General features: G+C 38.2%; 1 protein-coding gene across 2 annotated transcripts in view; it reads left to right on the top strand.

Moving 5' to 3' along the window:
• LOC306886313 (formin-like) overlaps nt 1-13,839 on the top strand; it is an 85,218-nt gene that overhangs the window by 29,844 nt on the left and 41,535 nt on the right. For both annotated transcript variants that reach the window (XM_079443319.1, XM_079443320.1), the window contains 3 exons: nt 168-229; nt 4,896-5,674; nt 10,585-10,726. In XM_079443319.1, the coding sequence (XP_079299445.1) occupies nt 168-229; nt 4,896-5,674; nt 10,585-10,726 (983 nt within the window). The remainder of the gene's footprint in view (nt 1-167; nt 230-4,895; nt 5,675-10,584; nt 10,727-13,839) is intronic.

Below are 13,839 nucleotides of genomic sequence, written 5' to 3'. Positions count from 1 at the left end.
TCTTTCTATTTCATGATGTTTGATCTGATCTGATGAACTGAAGTGTTGTTGCACAGCTCTAACCTCTTCCTTCATTGCAGGAGGAGCACCTGAGCTCATGGACTGTTGTAGTTTGTGTTTTTCTCTGGATGGATGAATGAACTCTTGCTGCTGTTTGTGTGTTTCAGAGCACCAGGCCGCTCTCCTGCAGCTGAAGAGAGAGTGTAAAGAGGAGCTGGAGAAACTGCATGTAAGTGTTGTGTCCTACAGAAAACACTAGAGGTCAGGAGAGACGGTCAGATTCAGCCTCCAGATCTCAATCTGAGGGATTTGCTGTTTAATAAGGCCGCTTTATTGATGCAATATGAGCTGTTTCTGGGTTCCAGGGTTCCAGATAGCTAAAACCATAAAAAAAATTAAAAAATAAACTTTAACTGAAATTAAGTGTGTGTGTGTCTATATATTAGTTCTGTCAAAAGATTAATCGTGATTAATCGCATCCAAAATAAAAGTTTTTGTTTACATAATATATGTGTGTGTACTGTGTATATTTATTATGTTTTTATAAATACACACACATGCATGTATATATTTGTATAACATATCTTTATTAAGTTTTTTGCATATTTTTCAAAAACAAAACCATACAGCATCTTACCCCACAGCATACCCAGACAGGTTATAAAAAAAATAAAATAATAATAATAAAAATAAATAATGCATGTATATATTTAAGAAAAATATGTTATGTTTATATATTAAATATATTTATATATATAATTTAAATTATATTTTAATTATAAATTATATGAATATATATACGTGTAAATATTTTCAAAATATATACTGTATGTGTGCGTATTTATATAAACACAGTACACATAGAAATATTATGTAAACAAAACTTTTATTTTGGATGCAATTAATCGCGATTAATCTTTTGACAGTGCTTAAAACTAAAATTAATAGAAACTATATAGATGTATGTAAAAAAATAATAATAATAATATAAATACAACATCTTCCATAAAAAATGTAACAAAAGTTAAAATGAAAACATAAAATATAAAAATAAAACAAAACATTAATACAATTTAATCTGATATACGAAACAAACTAAAACTAAATCTGGAATAAAAATTTATTAAACCTATATTGACATAAAAAAAAAACCTGATAGAAATTACTAAAACTTTAAAAAAATTTTAAATGCAAGCAGAAAATATAAATATAAGAACAAATCAAAATATGAATAAAAATGATAAGACTATTTGAATAATACTAAAGTAAGAGCTCTGAGTAGATATTTTCATGACAGAGTAACATCACTGATGAATAACTTACAGTAAGACAGGACCATGCTTTGGGAAAACAGTCCTTTTCCTGTCATGTTGACTGTAACAGGATTCGTCTGTAAACTCATACAGCGTTCAGGTTTCTCCGGCTGTCAGTTTAGCACTCGAGGCAGGTTTACTGTAAAGCTTGATGATCCCAGATCCCAGCAGTCTGTTTGCTCTCTGGACAATATGATGTTTAATTAGTTTTGAAAGCACTTAACACCACCGACGGCCGCTATGGAGAATCAGTGACGTGGACGAGCGACTAGTTTACGAGCCGAGCGTCACGCACTTCATGATCGACGCCGAGAGCCAAACTCTCTCTCAGACTTTCATCATGACCCCGATCTGACCCAACAAAGCCTTCATTTGATCAAATATGAGCGCATGGTCTGTGCTTCATTTACAGACGAGTAATTTACGACTGAGTATATATATAAATAAGGATGTATCAAACAATTTACCAAAATGAAGTGAATTTATGATTAAAACAAGAACAAATATCTGCCAACGGGGTCAGAAAAATACACTTGATTTGAATAATTAACTTTCTTTTGATGCATCAGTTTCACACACAACACCTCTTCCGTCGTTTTGCATCTGAAGGAAATGTGTCTTGATTTAAAAAGGTTTGACATTTGTGTTTGAAAACAAGACAAAAATACAGAGGATTGTATGTATAGCAGTTATTTTAGTTTCATTGATTAGTTTTTATTAAAATTTTGAATTAGGTTTTGTTTTTATATTTTCCATTTTTGTTTTAATTTTAGTCAAAGTTTTTGTAATTTTGTTGTTTTTATTAGATTTAATTTTATGAAATTATGCCTTTTATAGTTTTTATGAATATTTTGAATTAGTTTTTAGTTTTATATTTTCAGTATTCATTTTAATTTTAGTTCATTTAAGTTGGTTAAGTAAATTTTAAGTTAGTTTTTTGTTGTTGTTGTTGTTGCTGTTTATTTTTGACGTTTTCATTATTTATTTATTTTAATGTATTTTTTTTTTTACATTTTCAATAAATGTTTTTCTTGGTTTTCATTTCATTTCATTTCATTTTTTGTTGTTGCTATTTATGTTTGTCGTTTTTATTTTTTGTTTTTAATGTTTTTTATTTTTATTCATTTTTGGGGTTTTTTTTCAATTTTTAATTTTTAAATTTTTATTTAAATTTTAGTCAAAGTTTTAGTTTTAATTTTGTTTGTCTGTCATTTTTATTAGATTTGTTTATTTTTTTAATGTGCCTTTTTAATTAATATTTTGAATTGGTTTTAATTTTTATATTTTTGTTAATTTTACATTATAGTTTTATTTTAGATTTGTTTGTTTTTGTCATTGTTATTAATTTTGATACATTTCTATATTGATTTATCTTGATTAAAGAACGTTTAGATGTCTGTAGTGTAAAACAGGACTGAAATACTGAGGAAGACAGCGTTCAGTCAGAGAAGACATGTCGTTTTCATCAGCGCGTTTGCTCGTAGCAGCAGGTGAATGTGTTTCTAGTGTTTAATGTGCTGACCTCTGACTGTAAACAGTGATATTGAATGTGAGGGCAGCATGAAGGGAGCTGTGATGTTCTGATGGACTCCAGATGCTCCTGGCAGCTCCTCATATGAAATGAGATGATGCTTTACTGCTGAACTCATCTGTAAATCTGCAGCTCAGGAAAACTCTGTTATTTCTGACTGTAGAAAGAGTCTGAATGTGATAGAATCAGACGGACTGCACTGGCTGGCAAAGAACTGATATTCGTCCTCTGGATTTTTGGAGAAAGGACAAAAACATGATTTTCTTCCTTAAATATCAAACATTTTTAAATCAAGATATATTTACTGGAGACGCAAAAAAACATTGGATATTAAGTCTTGTTTTCTGAAAAATGTATTTTTCAAAATTAAGTGAGTTTATGATTAAAACAAGAACAAATATCTGTATAGAGCTTGTTAAAATAATGTTAAAATATTTTAACCCTTTTTTGACCCCATTGGCAGATATTTGTTGTTATAAACTCAATTTTCAGATTTTATATTTATATTTAAAATTTATTTATTTATATTATATTTATTTATATTTAATATTTATTTAAAGTTGTAGTATTATTTTATATTTATTAGATTTTATTTTAATTGTTAAGATTTTTTTAAAATGCAGGGATTGTAGGTGGAGGGAGTGAATGTCCAGCGCTCTCTCCACCCTCAATACCACGACTGAGGTGCCCTTGAGCAAGACACTGAACCCCCAACTGCTCCCCGGGCGCCATAGCATAAATGCCCACTGCTCCGGGTGTGTGTTCACTGCTGTGTGTGTGTGTTCACTGCTCTGTGTGTGTGTGTGTGTGTGTGTTCACTGCTGTGTGTGTGTGTTCACTGCTGTGTGTGTGTGTTCACTGCTCTGTGTGTGTGTGTGTGTGTGTGTGTGTGTGTTCACTGCTGTGTGTGTTCACTGCTCTGTGTGTGTGTGTGTGTGTGTGTGTGTGTGTGTGTGTTCACTGCTGTGTGTGTGTGTTCACTGCTGTGTGTGTGTGTTCACGGTGTGTGTGTGTGTGTGTGTGTGTTCACTGCTGTGTGTGTGTACGTTGGATGGGTTAAATGCAGAGCACAAATTCCGAGTATGGGTCACCATACTTGACTGTATGTCACGTCACTTTCACTTTCAAATGTCTATATATACTTTTTTAATATTTTTAATTATTTTTAATTATATATTTTTCTTTTTATTTTACTTTTATGTTAATATTTGAGTAATTTTGATGTTTGCTTTTGTTATTTTTATTAGATTTTTTTGTTTTCTTTTTTAAATATCTATATGGTTTTCATTCATTTTTATTACTAATATTTTTAGAGATGCACCGATGTATCGGCCAACAATCGGTATCTGCTGATAAAAGCAATTTATTTCACTATCGGCCATCGGCCGATGATCGGGGCCGATTATATCCTGTCAATCAAAAGGCGGTGGAAAAACAAGTCGGACTGCAACTCATACTCTGAGTGAAGAAAATCTTTGTTGAATTTAGGGCTGTCAAAATTAATGTGACAATAAGGCAGTAACAGTTAAAAAAGCTACATTAAAGCAGGCTCTATTTGACCAGATGAATCACTAGTAGTTGAAGCCAGCATTGCCAGATACGCCATATACCTCTCTTACTCTCTTCACGTGATCAGAAATCTTACTCCTGCTACATTTTGCGGCAGCTCTGCAGCACACGCTTTATGCATGGAGCAGAGCAGACGTTTTGGAGCAGCGCAGACCATGCACAAATGCGACAATGCCAAATTCAAAAAATCGGCCGATATCATTATGAATAATCGGCTATCGGTATCGGCAGAGAAATTTAGTATCGGTGCATTTCTAATTATTTTATTATTCTTTATTTATTTATTAATTATTTATATTATTATTTAAACTAAGTTAAACAAGTTAAACTGAACGAAAATTATAAATGTTTCCTTGGTAACTAGCTTAAAACAAAAGTGATTTATTTTAGTTTAGTTTTAGTTATCAGTGATGACCCTGATGTTTTTATGGTCCTTTGCATACTAATAGTAATTGCTTGTTGTTGTGTGTGTGTGACTCCAGGCGGATTTCGAGCTGCAGATCTTCCAGGTTCGAGGCGAGCATGCGGAGGTCGTGTCTCGTCTGGAGTCGCTCATCGGCCGGATGCAGCGGATGCAGGTGTATAACACGGTCCAGGAGCGTGGCGATCTGCAGGACGTCTGCGTCTCTACCGAAGATGACCAGCCGCCTAAAAGCTTCCGCAATGTGTGCGTCCAGACCGACCGCGAGACCTTTATCAAAACCCCCGAGGGCGATGGGGCCAGACCAGCGCCGAGCTCCAGCTCCAGTCCGCCCAAAAAACTGGACCTTGACTCCATCAGCAAGAGTCTGGGTGTGGGTCCAGGACCGCCTCCTCTACCCGGTAGCTCTGCCCCTCCTCCTGCTCCACCCTTACCTGGACTCACACATGCCCCGCCCCCTCCCCCACCTCTCCCCGGAGCCCCGCCCCCACCTGGTCTACCGTGGGCCCCACCTCCTCCTCCTCCTCTCCCCGGAGCCCCGACCCCACCTGGTCTACCAGGAGCCCCGCCCCCTCCTCCACCTCTCCCTGGAGCCCCACCCCCTCCTCCGCCCCCACCAGGTCTACCAGGAGCTCCTCCCCCTCCTCCCCCACCCGGCCTACCAGGAGCCCCGCCCCCTCCTCCGCCCATGCCGGGCTTTGGTGCTCCTCCTCCGCCTCCTGCTCTCGGCGGGTTTGGATTTGGGCAGGTGACAGAGAAAGCGCCGCGTAAACCGGCCGTGGAACCGGCCTGCCCCATGAAACCGCTCTACTGGAGCCGCATCCAGATTCAAGACAACAAGTAAGTCTCCACATATTAAACCTGAAAACGATCGTTCTGTCATCATTTACTCATGTCATTCAAACCTGTATGACTTACTTTCTTTCTTCTGTCCACTTCTGTCCACCAGGGTTATTATAGTTAACTAAAATTGAAACAAAAATTAAAGGGATAGTTCACCCAAAAAGTCTGTCATTAATTACTCGTCCTTGTGTCATTCCAAACCCATAAGACCTTCGTTCATCTTCGGAACACAAATTAAGATATTTTTGGATGAAATCCGAGAGCTCTCTGACCCTCCATAGACAGCAAGGGTCCTAACACGATCAAGGTCCAGAAACAGCAAGGAGATCGGTAAAATAATCCACGTAAGATCAGTGGTTCAACCTTAATTTTACGAAGCTACAAGAATACTTTTTGTGCGCAAAGAAAACAAAAATAACGACTTTATTCAACAATTCATCATGCGTCACCCTGGTGCCTTTTAGAATTAATGAGACAAACTTTTGGTTGAATTATCCCTTTAAAACCATTAAAAAAAAAAATTGTACTTTTAATGACTTAAAAGTTAACTAAAAAATAAAATAAAATATTATTTCAGATAGTTGCCAAAGCAGCATTTTTTTTCTGTTCACCAGAGTTATTATACTTAAAGGTGCCATAGAATGCATTGATGCAATATTTTAAATTGTTCTCTGATATCTACATTGAAGTTATGTGGCTTAGGTAAGGGCAAAAATTCTCCAGAAATGGTTTTACATGTGCATTTACAACCCTAGGATTTCACCTTAGAATGAAATGGTCTGTTTTTGGCTTATTTGGAAGGGTCATGAATAAAAATGTCGGCAATGAAGCGCGACGCGGAACACTAGACGTGTCGCATCCTAGAGTTCGAGGCTAAAATAAACGCTTTTTTCAGTACGATTAAACAAAGAAAAGAAAATAGTAGCATATTAATTATTGGGGTGGCACCCAGGGTGGCCGATCAGATGTCAGGGGTGTCCAGTGCCACCCTGGACACCCCTCTGGCTCCGCCGCTGTATTGAATGAAAGTCAATGGGGTCCAATGTTGTTTGGTCTTCAAAATATATTCTTTTTGCATTCCACAGGAGAAAGAAAGAAAATCATACAGGTTTGAATGACATGAGGAGAATAAATTATGACAGAATTATCTTTTTTTGGATGTAATATTCCTTTACATACTGTATGTAAAGCCATGTAATGCACTGGTCTAGTGTTGCATACTGTGTTTCTGGCCGTAAAGTTGCGCTTTAAATACACATTCAAACATCTCTGACACGCCGCACAGCTTCTCCAGCTGCTTGATTTTTCCTGTCGGTCTGAAATAAATTGGTCAAATATTATATTTGTAGCTCAAACATTAGATCATGTCGCTCGCAACACCAAGGCCATGTGTTTCATTCCCAGAGAATGCATGAACTGATCACACTTGGAATGCAAAGATGTAGTGTCTGCCAAATGCATCAATGCAAATGATCAGTTTTAGTGGGAAATTCTAAAACGATTAACGTGAAAAACGCTTAACGTGGCTTAATGCATTAAAACTCAATAAACATTATTATTAATAAATCATACTATGTACAGACAAGCAGATATGAGCCCATAATACGAACACAGCATGTTTAATTACACATTAAAGGGATAGTTCACTCAAAAATGAAAATTTGATGTTTATCTGCTTACCCCCAGGGCATCCCACATGTAGGTGACTTTGTTTCTTCAGTAGAACACAAACGAAGATTTTTAACTAAAACAATTGCAGTCTGTCAGTCATATAATATTAGTCAATGGTACTCACGGCTTTGAGAGAAAAAAAAAAACATACACAGACAAAACCAAATTAAACCCTGCAGCTCGTGACGATACATTGAGGTCCAAAGAACCGAAACGATCAGTCTGTGCAAGAAACTGAACAGTGTTTATATGCCCGGTTCAACTGTCTTGAGTGCGTTCACACAACAGCCGGCGCGTCACGCATCTTCATATATATATATATTATATATAAATATATTTTATTCAAGTTAACATTATTATGAAGGGAAAACAAAATCCAAAGCCACATGGCCCTGTGTGAAAAAGTGCTTGCCCCCTAAACCTAATAACTGGTTGGGCCACCCTTAGCAGCAACAACTGCAATCAAGCGTTTGCGATAACTTGCAATGAGTCTGTTACAGCGCTGTGGAGGAATTGTGGCCCACTCATCTTGGCAGAATTGTTGTAATTCAGCCACATTGGAGGGTTTTGGAGCATGAACCGCCTTTTTAAGGTCATGCCACAGCATCTCAATAGGATTCAGGTCAGGACTTTGACTAGGCCACTCCAAAGTCTTCATTTTGTTTTTCTTCAGCCATTCAGAGGTGGATTTGCTGGTGTGTTTTGGATCATTGTCCTGCTGCAGAACCCAAGTTCGCTTCAGCTTGAGATCACCTACAGATGGCCGGACATTGTCCTTCAGGAGTTTTTGGTAGACAGCTGAATTCATGGTTCCATTTATCACAGCAAGTCTTCCAGGCCCTGAAGCAGCAAAACAGCCCCAGACCATCACACTACCACCACCATATTTTACTGTTGGTATGATGTTCTTTTTCTGAAATGCTGTGTTACTTTTACGCCAGATGTAATGGGACACACACCTTCCAAAAAGTTCAACTTTTGTCTCGTCAGTCCACAGAGTATTTTCCCAAAAGTCTTGCGGATCATCAAGATGTTTTCTGGCAAAACTGAGGCGAGCCTTTATGTACTTTTTGCTCAGCAGCGGTTTTCGTCTTGGAACTCTGCCATGCAGGCCATTTTTGCCCAGTCTCTTTCTTGTGGTGGAGTCATGAACACTGACCTTAACTGAGGCAAGTGAGGCCTGCAGTTCTTTAGATGTTGTTGTGGGGTCTTTTGTGAACTCTTGAATGAGTTGTCGCTGCGCTCTTGGAGTAATTTTGGTCGGCCGGCCACTCCTGGGAAGGTTCACCGCTGTTACATGTTTTCTCCGTTTGTGGATAATGGCTCTCACTGTGGTTCGCTGGAGTCCCAAAGATTTATAAATGACTTTATAACCTTTTCCAGACTGATAGATCTCAATTACTTTCTTTCTCATTTGTTCCTGAATTTCTTTGGATCTCAACATGATGTGTAGCTTTTGAGGATCTTTTGGTCTACTTCACTTTGTCAGGCAGGTCCTACTTAAGTGATTTCTTGATTGTGAACAGGTGAGGCAGTAATCAGGCCTGGGTGTGGCTAGAGAAACTGAACTCAGGTGTGATAAACCACAGTTATGTCTTAACGGGGGGGCTTCATTTAAAAACTGCATGTTGTGTTTACTTGTGTTATCTTTGATTAATATTTAAATTTGCTTGATGATCTGAAACATTAAGGTGTGACAAACATGCAAAAAAAAAAAAAATCAGGAAGGGGGCCAACACTTTTTCACACCACTGTATGTATGTCAAAGCCTGTGGTCCTTCAACACAAACAGAAGCTGCTGGGATACGAATCATCTGTATTTTCTGATATGAGTTTTCCCTCAGGATAAAGGAGTGGAAACTGCGATAGTGAAGGCAGGCTGGAGTGTCGTTAAAGACTCACTCGTGCGCCATCGGCCTGTTTGTGTTGCTTGTGTTTCTCAGCAACGGCAAACCAAATAATTCTCATCCATGAACGCTGTGCTGCAGACTGAATCAGCCAAATTCCCCACTCCAGTCTCCAGCTCCAGTCTTCAAACGTGTAAATAAACACTAAACATGAATTGAGCTTTAAACTACAGCTGACACTGTTCCTCCATCAGTGTTATTTTAAAGGGATCATGAACTGAGAAACCAAAATTCCCTTGATCTTTTGACATATAAGAGGTCATTGTACTATAAAAACATCCTGTAAGTTTTAGAACTCAAAACTTTGTCGTTAGTCTAAAAACAGCTGATATTGAAGGCAGTCTGCCAAAATGACAGCTTGTGGAATGTTCTACTCTATGATGTAATAGTGTAGATTCAACAGTGCTGTCTGTTTAGCCCCACCCACCGATTCTAGAGCAGTCTGTTTAGCCCCACCCACTGATCCTACAGTGCTGTCTATTTAGCCCCGCCCACCGATTCTACAGCACTGCCTGCTTAGCCCCGCCCACCGATTCTAGGGCAGTCTGTTTAGCCCCGCCCACCGATTCTACAGCGCTGTCTGTTTAGCCCCGCCCACCGATTCTACATACAGTGCTGTCTGTTTAGCCCCACCCACCGATTCTACAGCGCTGTCTGTTTAGCCCCGCCCCACCGATTCAACAGCTGTTTAGCCCCACCCACCGATTCTATAGCGCTGCCTGTTTAGCCCCACCCACTGATTCTATAGCGCTGTTTAGCCCCGCCCACTGATTCTACAGCACTGCCTGTTTAGCCCCGCCCACCGATTCTACAGCACTGCCTGTTTAGCCCCGCCCACCGATTCTGCATCACTGCATGTTTAGCCCCGCCCACCGATTCTACAGCACTCAGTCTTTTGTTCACTTCATTTTACTGCGGATACGTTTACAAACAAGGCACAATTTTCAGAAAGATTGAAACTAAAAGATGATGCTGTGTGACTATATTAGATTTGACCTAAAACACAACAGTGTCCATTTGTGAGGAATGAATGTAGGCTGTCAGACAGACAAAATTAGCCAATCACAGCAGTGGGCGTATACTTCCGAGTCTACAATCTGCCACACCTATTCAAACAGAGCGGTCTGATGAGGGGGGTTAAAAACAGGATAGAAAATAGCTTATTGATGTTTTATCAAGTGTAAAAATCTTGATAATGTTATAAGTGGACCTCAGAGAACAGTACGAAATAAAAAACAGAGGCAGTTCATGACCCCGTTAAGAGTGTTTGTCTGATATAACATACAGACTGTGTGTGTGTGTGTGTGTGTGTGTGTGTGTGTTTTCCAGTAATAACACGCTCTGGAATTCACTGGAAGAGCCTGATATCATAAACTCCAAAGAGTTTGAGGATCTGTTCTCAAAAGCCACCGTCCAGTCCAAGAAGAAGCCGCTGTCAGACACATACGAGAAGAAGAACAAAGCCAAGAAGGTACGAGAAATCATCAGCTCCGAGTCGCTGAGCAGAGGAATGATCTGGATTAACCAAACACAATACTCGAGACAAGTGTTGCACACTGATGAAAGTAGATATTTCTCACCACATTGTAAAATCCTTCAGTACATCATTGCAATTAGGCGGAAAATCAGAACATATTCTAATTACAATATAGTACATAAACTTTTGTCGAGACAAAAACACCTTCTCATCATCTCTTCGCATAGCTGGATATGGCCACTTCATCCACATTACAGGCAATGTCCAGGCAAAGAATGTTCTTGAATGGTGACTCCATCCTTACACTGACTCTGCATCTGTTACAGTAGGTCACAGGCCTCCTCCATAGCTTCAGTAGGGTCGGAGGTCATAAACCTTCCACTATCATGCAGAAGGGGAAAAGGAAAGGAAGGGAGAGTGTTGTGGGAGGTACTGGAATAATGGAAATAGATACCTACTGTAGTCTGTCCAGTACTTAGTCTGTCTTTGCAAAAAGTGTGAGGCTGAGAATGTGCTTATAGTTGTGCAGATCTGGACTGAGGTTGTGTTCCTTGAGTGTAAGGTTTCACTAACTGTGTGCTATTTTTAATTTTAGTGTGTAAGCAATCATAAGAAACTGTAATGTGAATCTGAAGTGTTTCTGTGACTGGCTCATTAGTCAGCAATAGATTTAGCTTTACAGTTCAGGGCTCTAGACTCATTCTTCCCACGGGTCGCTCTTTTGCAACTAACATAATTTGGTTGTCATTTTTTTTTGTTTGTTTCTTTTTTTTTTGCTACAACATGCGATTAATCAATGCATGCTGATGAACTTTTATCATAGTTTATAATTAAATGGTAATGAAAATGGTTAACATTGAACCCGTTCTTTTTCATCAGTAGTGCTTTGATTTGTGGTTTGAATTTTGTGAACTTTGTTATAAGCCGGGCTTCGGATGCTTTCGCTTTCAAATTCACGATCTTGTTGTCACATTTTAAAAGAAAAGATAATTGTCTGTTTTGCTTACATACATCTATACACCTTTCACTTTCTAAGACCAAAACAAAATATGGATTTATTATTCTTAATTAAAAAGCACAACAGCAATAAAACAGTAGGCTACAATGACAAACTAGCTTGCATAACATTTAAGATGAGGCATGGCATACACCGCATGCTGTATTATATACCCCAACTAATAAATTACAGGATGTTTAGCAAACACTGAGGAATCAAATAAATTAAAAAAAATTAAAAGAAAGCCTCCATAGTGTAATGTGAGGTAAACAGCAGAAGCACACACCAAATCTGCAAAACCAGACACTAATTCTCAGCCTTTGACTCGGTTTGTTTGTGATATTTTGAATGCAGTGGCTCGTTTTGCAAGAGATGTGAGGCATTTTGTGTGCAATTCTTGGATTTGTGTGTGAAGTTTTGAAAAAAAGAGGCAAAGTTTTGAAAATGTGTGCAAGCAGCTGAAAAAAACAACAACAAAAAAACTGTCACATGGTTTTTCCACTAGAGGGGGTTTCAGTCACATTCTGAGTCTCGCTGCCAAACCTTAAAAGACTGTATGTGACCCTGGAGCACAAAAATTAGATTTATACATCATCTGAAAGCTGAATAAATAATCTCTCCATTGATGTATGGTTTGTTATGATAGGACAATATTTGTCTGAGATACAACTATTTGAAAATCTGGAATCTGAGGGAGCAAAAAAATCTAAATATTGAGAAAATCTCCTTTAAAGTTGTTCAAATGAAGTTCTTAGCAATGCATATTACTAATCAGAAATTAAGTTTTGATATATTTATGGTAGTAAATTTACAAAATATCTTGATGGAACATGATCTTAATATCCTAATGATTTTTGGCATAAAAGAGAAATGTATAATTGTGATCCATACAATGTATTGTTGTCTATTGCTACAGATATACCTGTGTTACTCATGACTGCTTTTGTGCTCCAGGGACACACACATATATATATCTGTGTGTGTGTGTGTGTGTGTGTGTGTGTGTGTGTGTGTGTGTCTGTGTCTGTGTCTGTGTATAGAGAATATGCATATAAGCCAAGTCAGAAGCCCACTTATACCTGAAGGTTAGGTATAAGTGGGCCTCAAGTATCACTTTTAGTCTAAGCAATTAAAAAGAAACTGTAATGGACAAGAATATTACTGATTTAACTGCACTGACACTGTCAGATGAGAACAAAACTTGATCTGAATAACGACTCTGTTGTCTTCTGTAGAGCTGCTTTACTGAGGAAACTGAGTTTGATTCATAGTCGATGAGTTTGGCAGCTTTGAGTCTGTAGTCTGAAATGTTTTTTCTGAAGAGGCAGAAGTGTCTCGGTCAGCAGCGAGTGATTGCGCAGGTCAGCACTGGTCCGGCGTCTTAAACATTCAGCCTGGACTCGAAGTGCTGCAGACACTCCTGATCAATCAGCCGGGGCTCCACGACTGCTGTGTGTGTGTGTGTGTGTGTGTGTGTGTGTGTGTGTGTGTGTGTGTGTGTGTGTGTGTACAGGTTTATATATCCTGGTGGGGACTTAAACCTGAATACAAACAGACTCATGGAGAATAAATTGAGGTCTCCATGGATACAAAAGCTTATAAATCATACCGAATTAGTTTTTTTGAAAATCTAAAAATGCACAAAGTCTCCTGTGAGGGCTAAGTTTAGGTGTAGGGTTGGTGTAGGGCAATAGCACACACAGTTTGTTCAGTATAAAAACCATCACGCCTATGGAGAGTCCCCATAAACCACAAAAACCAACATGTGTGTGTTGCAAGTTCCTGCAAAATCAGCTCTTACAAACTGCTTTTTATTTATTTATTTATTTATTTAATTAAGGAGAGAAAAGCGTTTTAATATCTCCAGTTATCAGAGTGAAGTTCGTAGCTCATTGCTCATTTATAGCTGTTTCCATCCAAAGTTTTGAGTTAAACTTGTGTGAAAAGTTGGAATATTGCATAAAACATTTGCAAATAAAGCACTATTTCCATCCCATGTGTTCAAAAGAACAAAATCACCACTTCATGGGAAAATGGCACACAAAAAAAATATATATAAACAATTAAATGATAATTAATAAAATCATAAAAATATCAAATTAAAATAAAT

Source organism: Barbus barbus (genome assembly GCF_936440315.1).
Source record: "Barbus barbus genome assembly, chromosome: 20".
NCBI classification, from domain to species: Eukaryota; Metazoa; Chordata; class Actinopteri; order Cypriniformes; family Cyprinidae; genus Barbus; species Barbus barbus.
The sequence above is the reverse complement of the archived record's forward strand: the minus strand, read 5'-3'. Positions and strand labels throughout refer to the sequence as shown.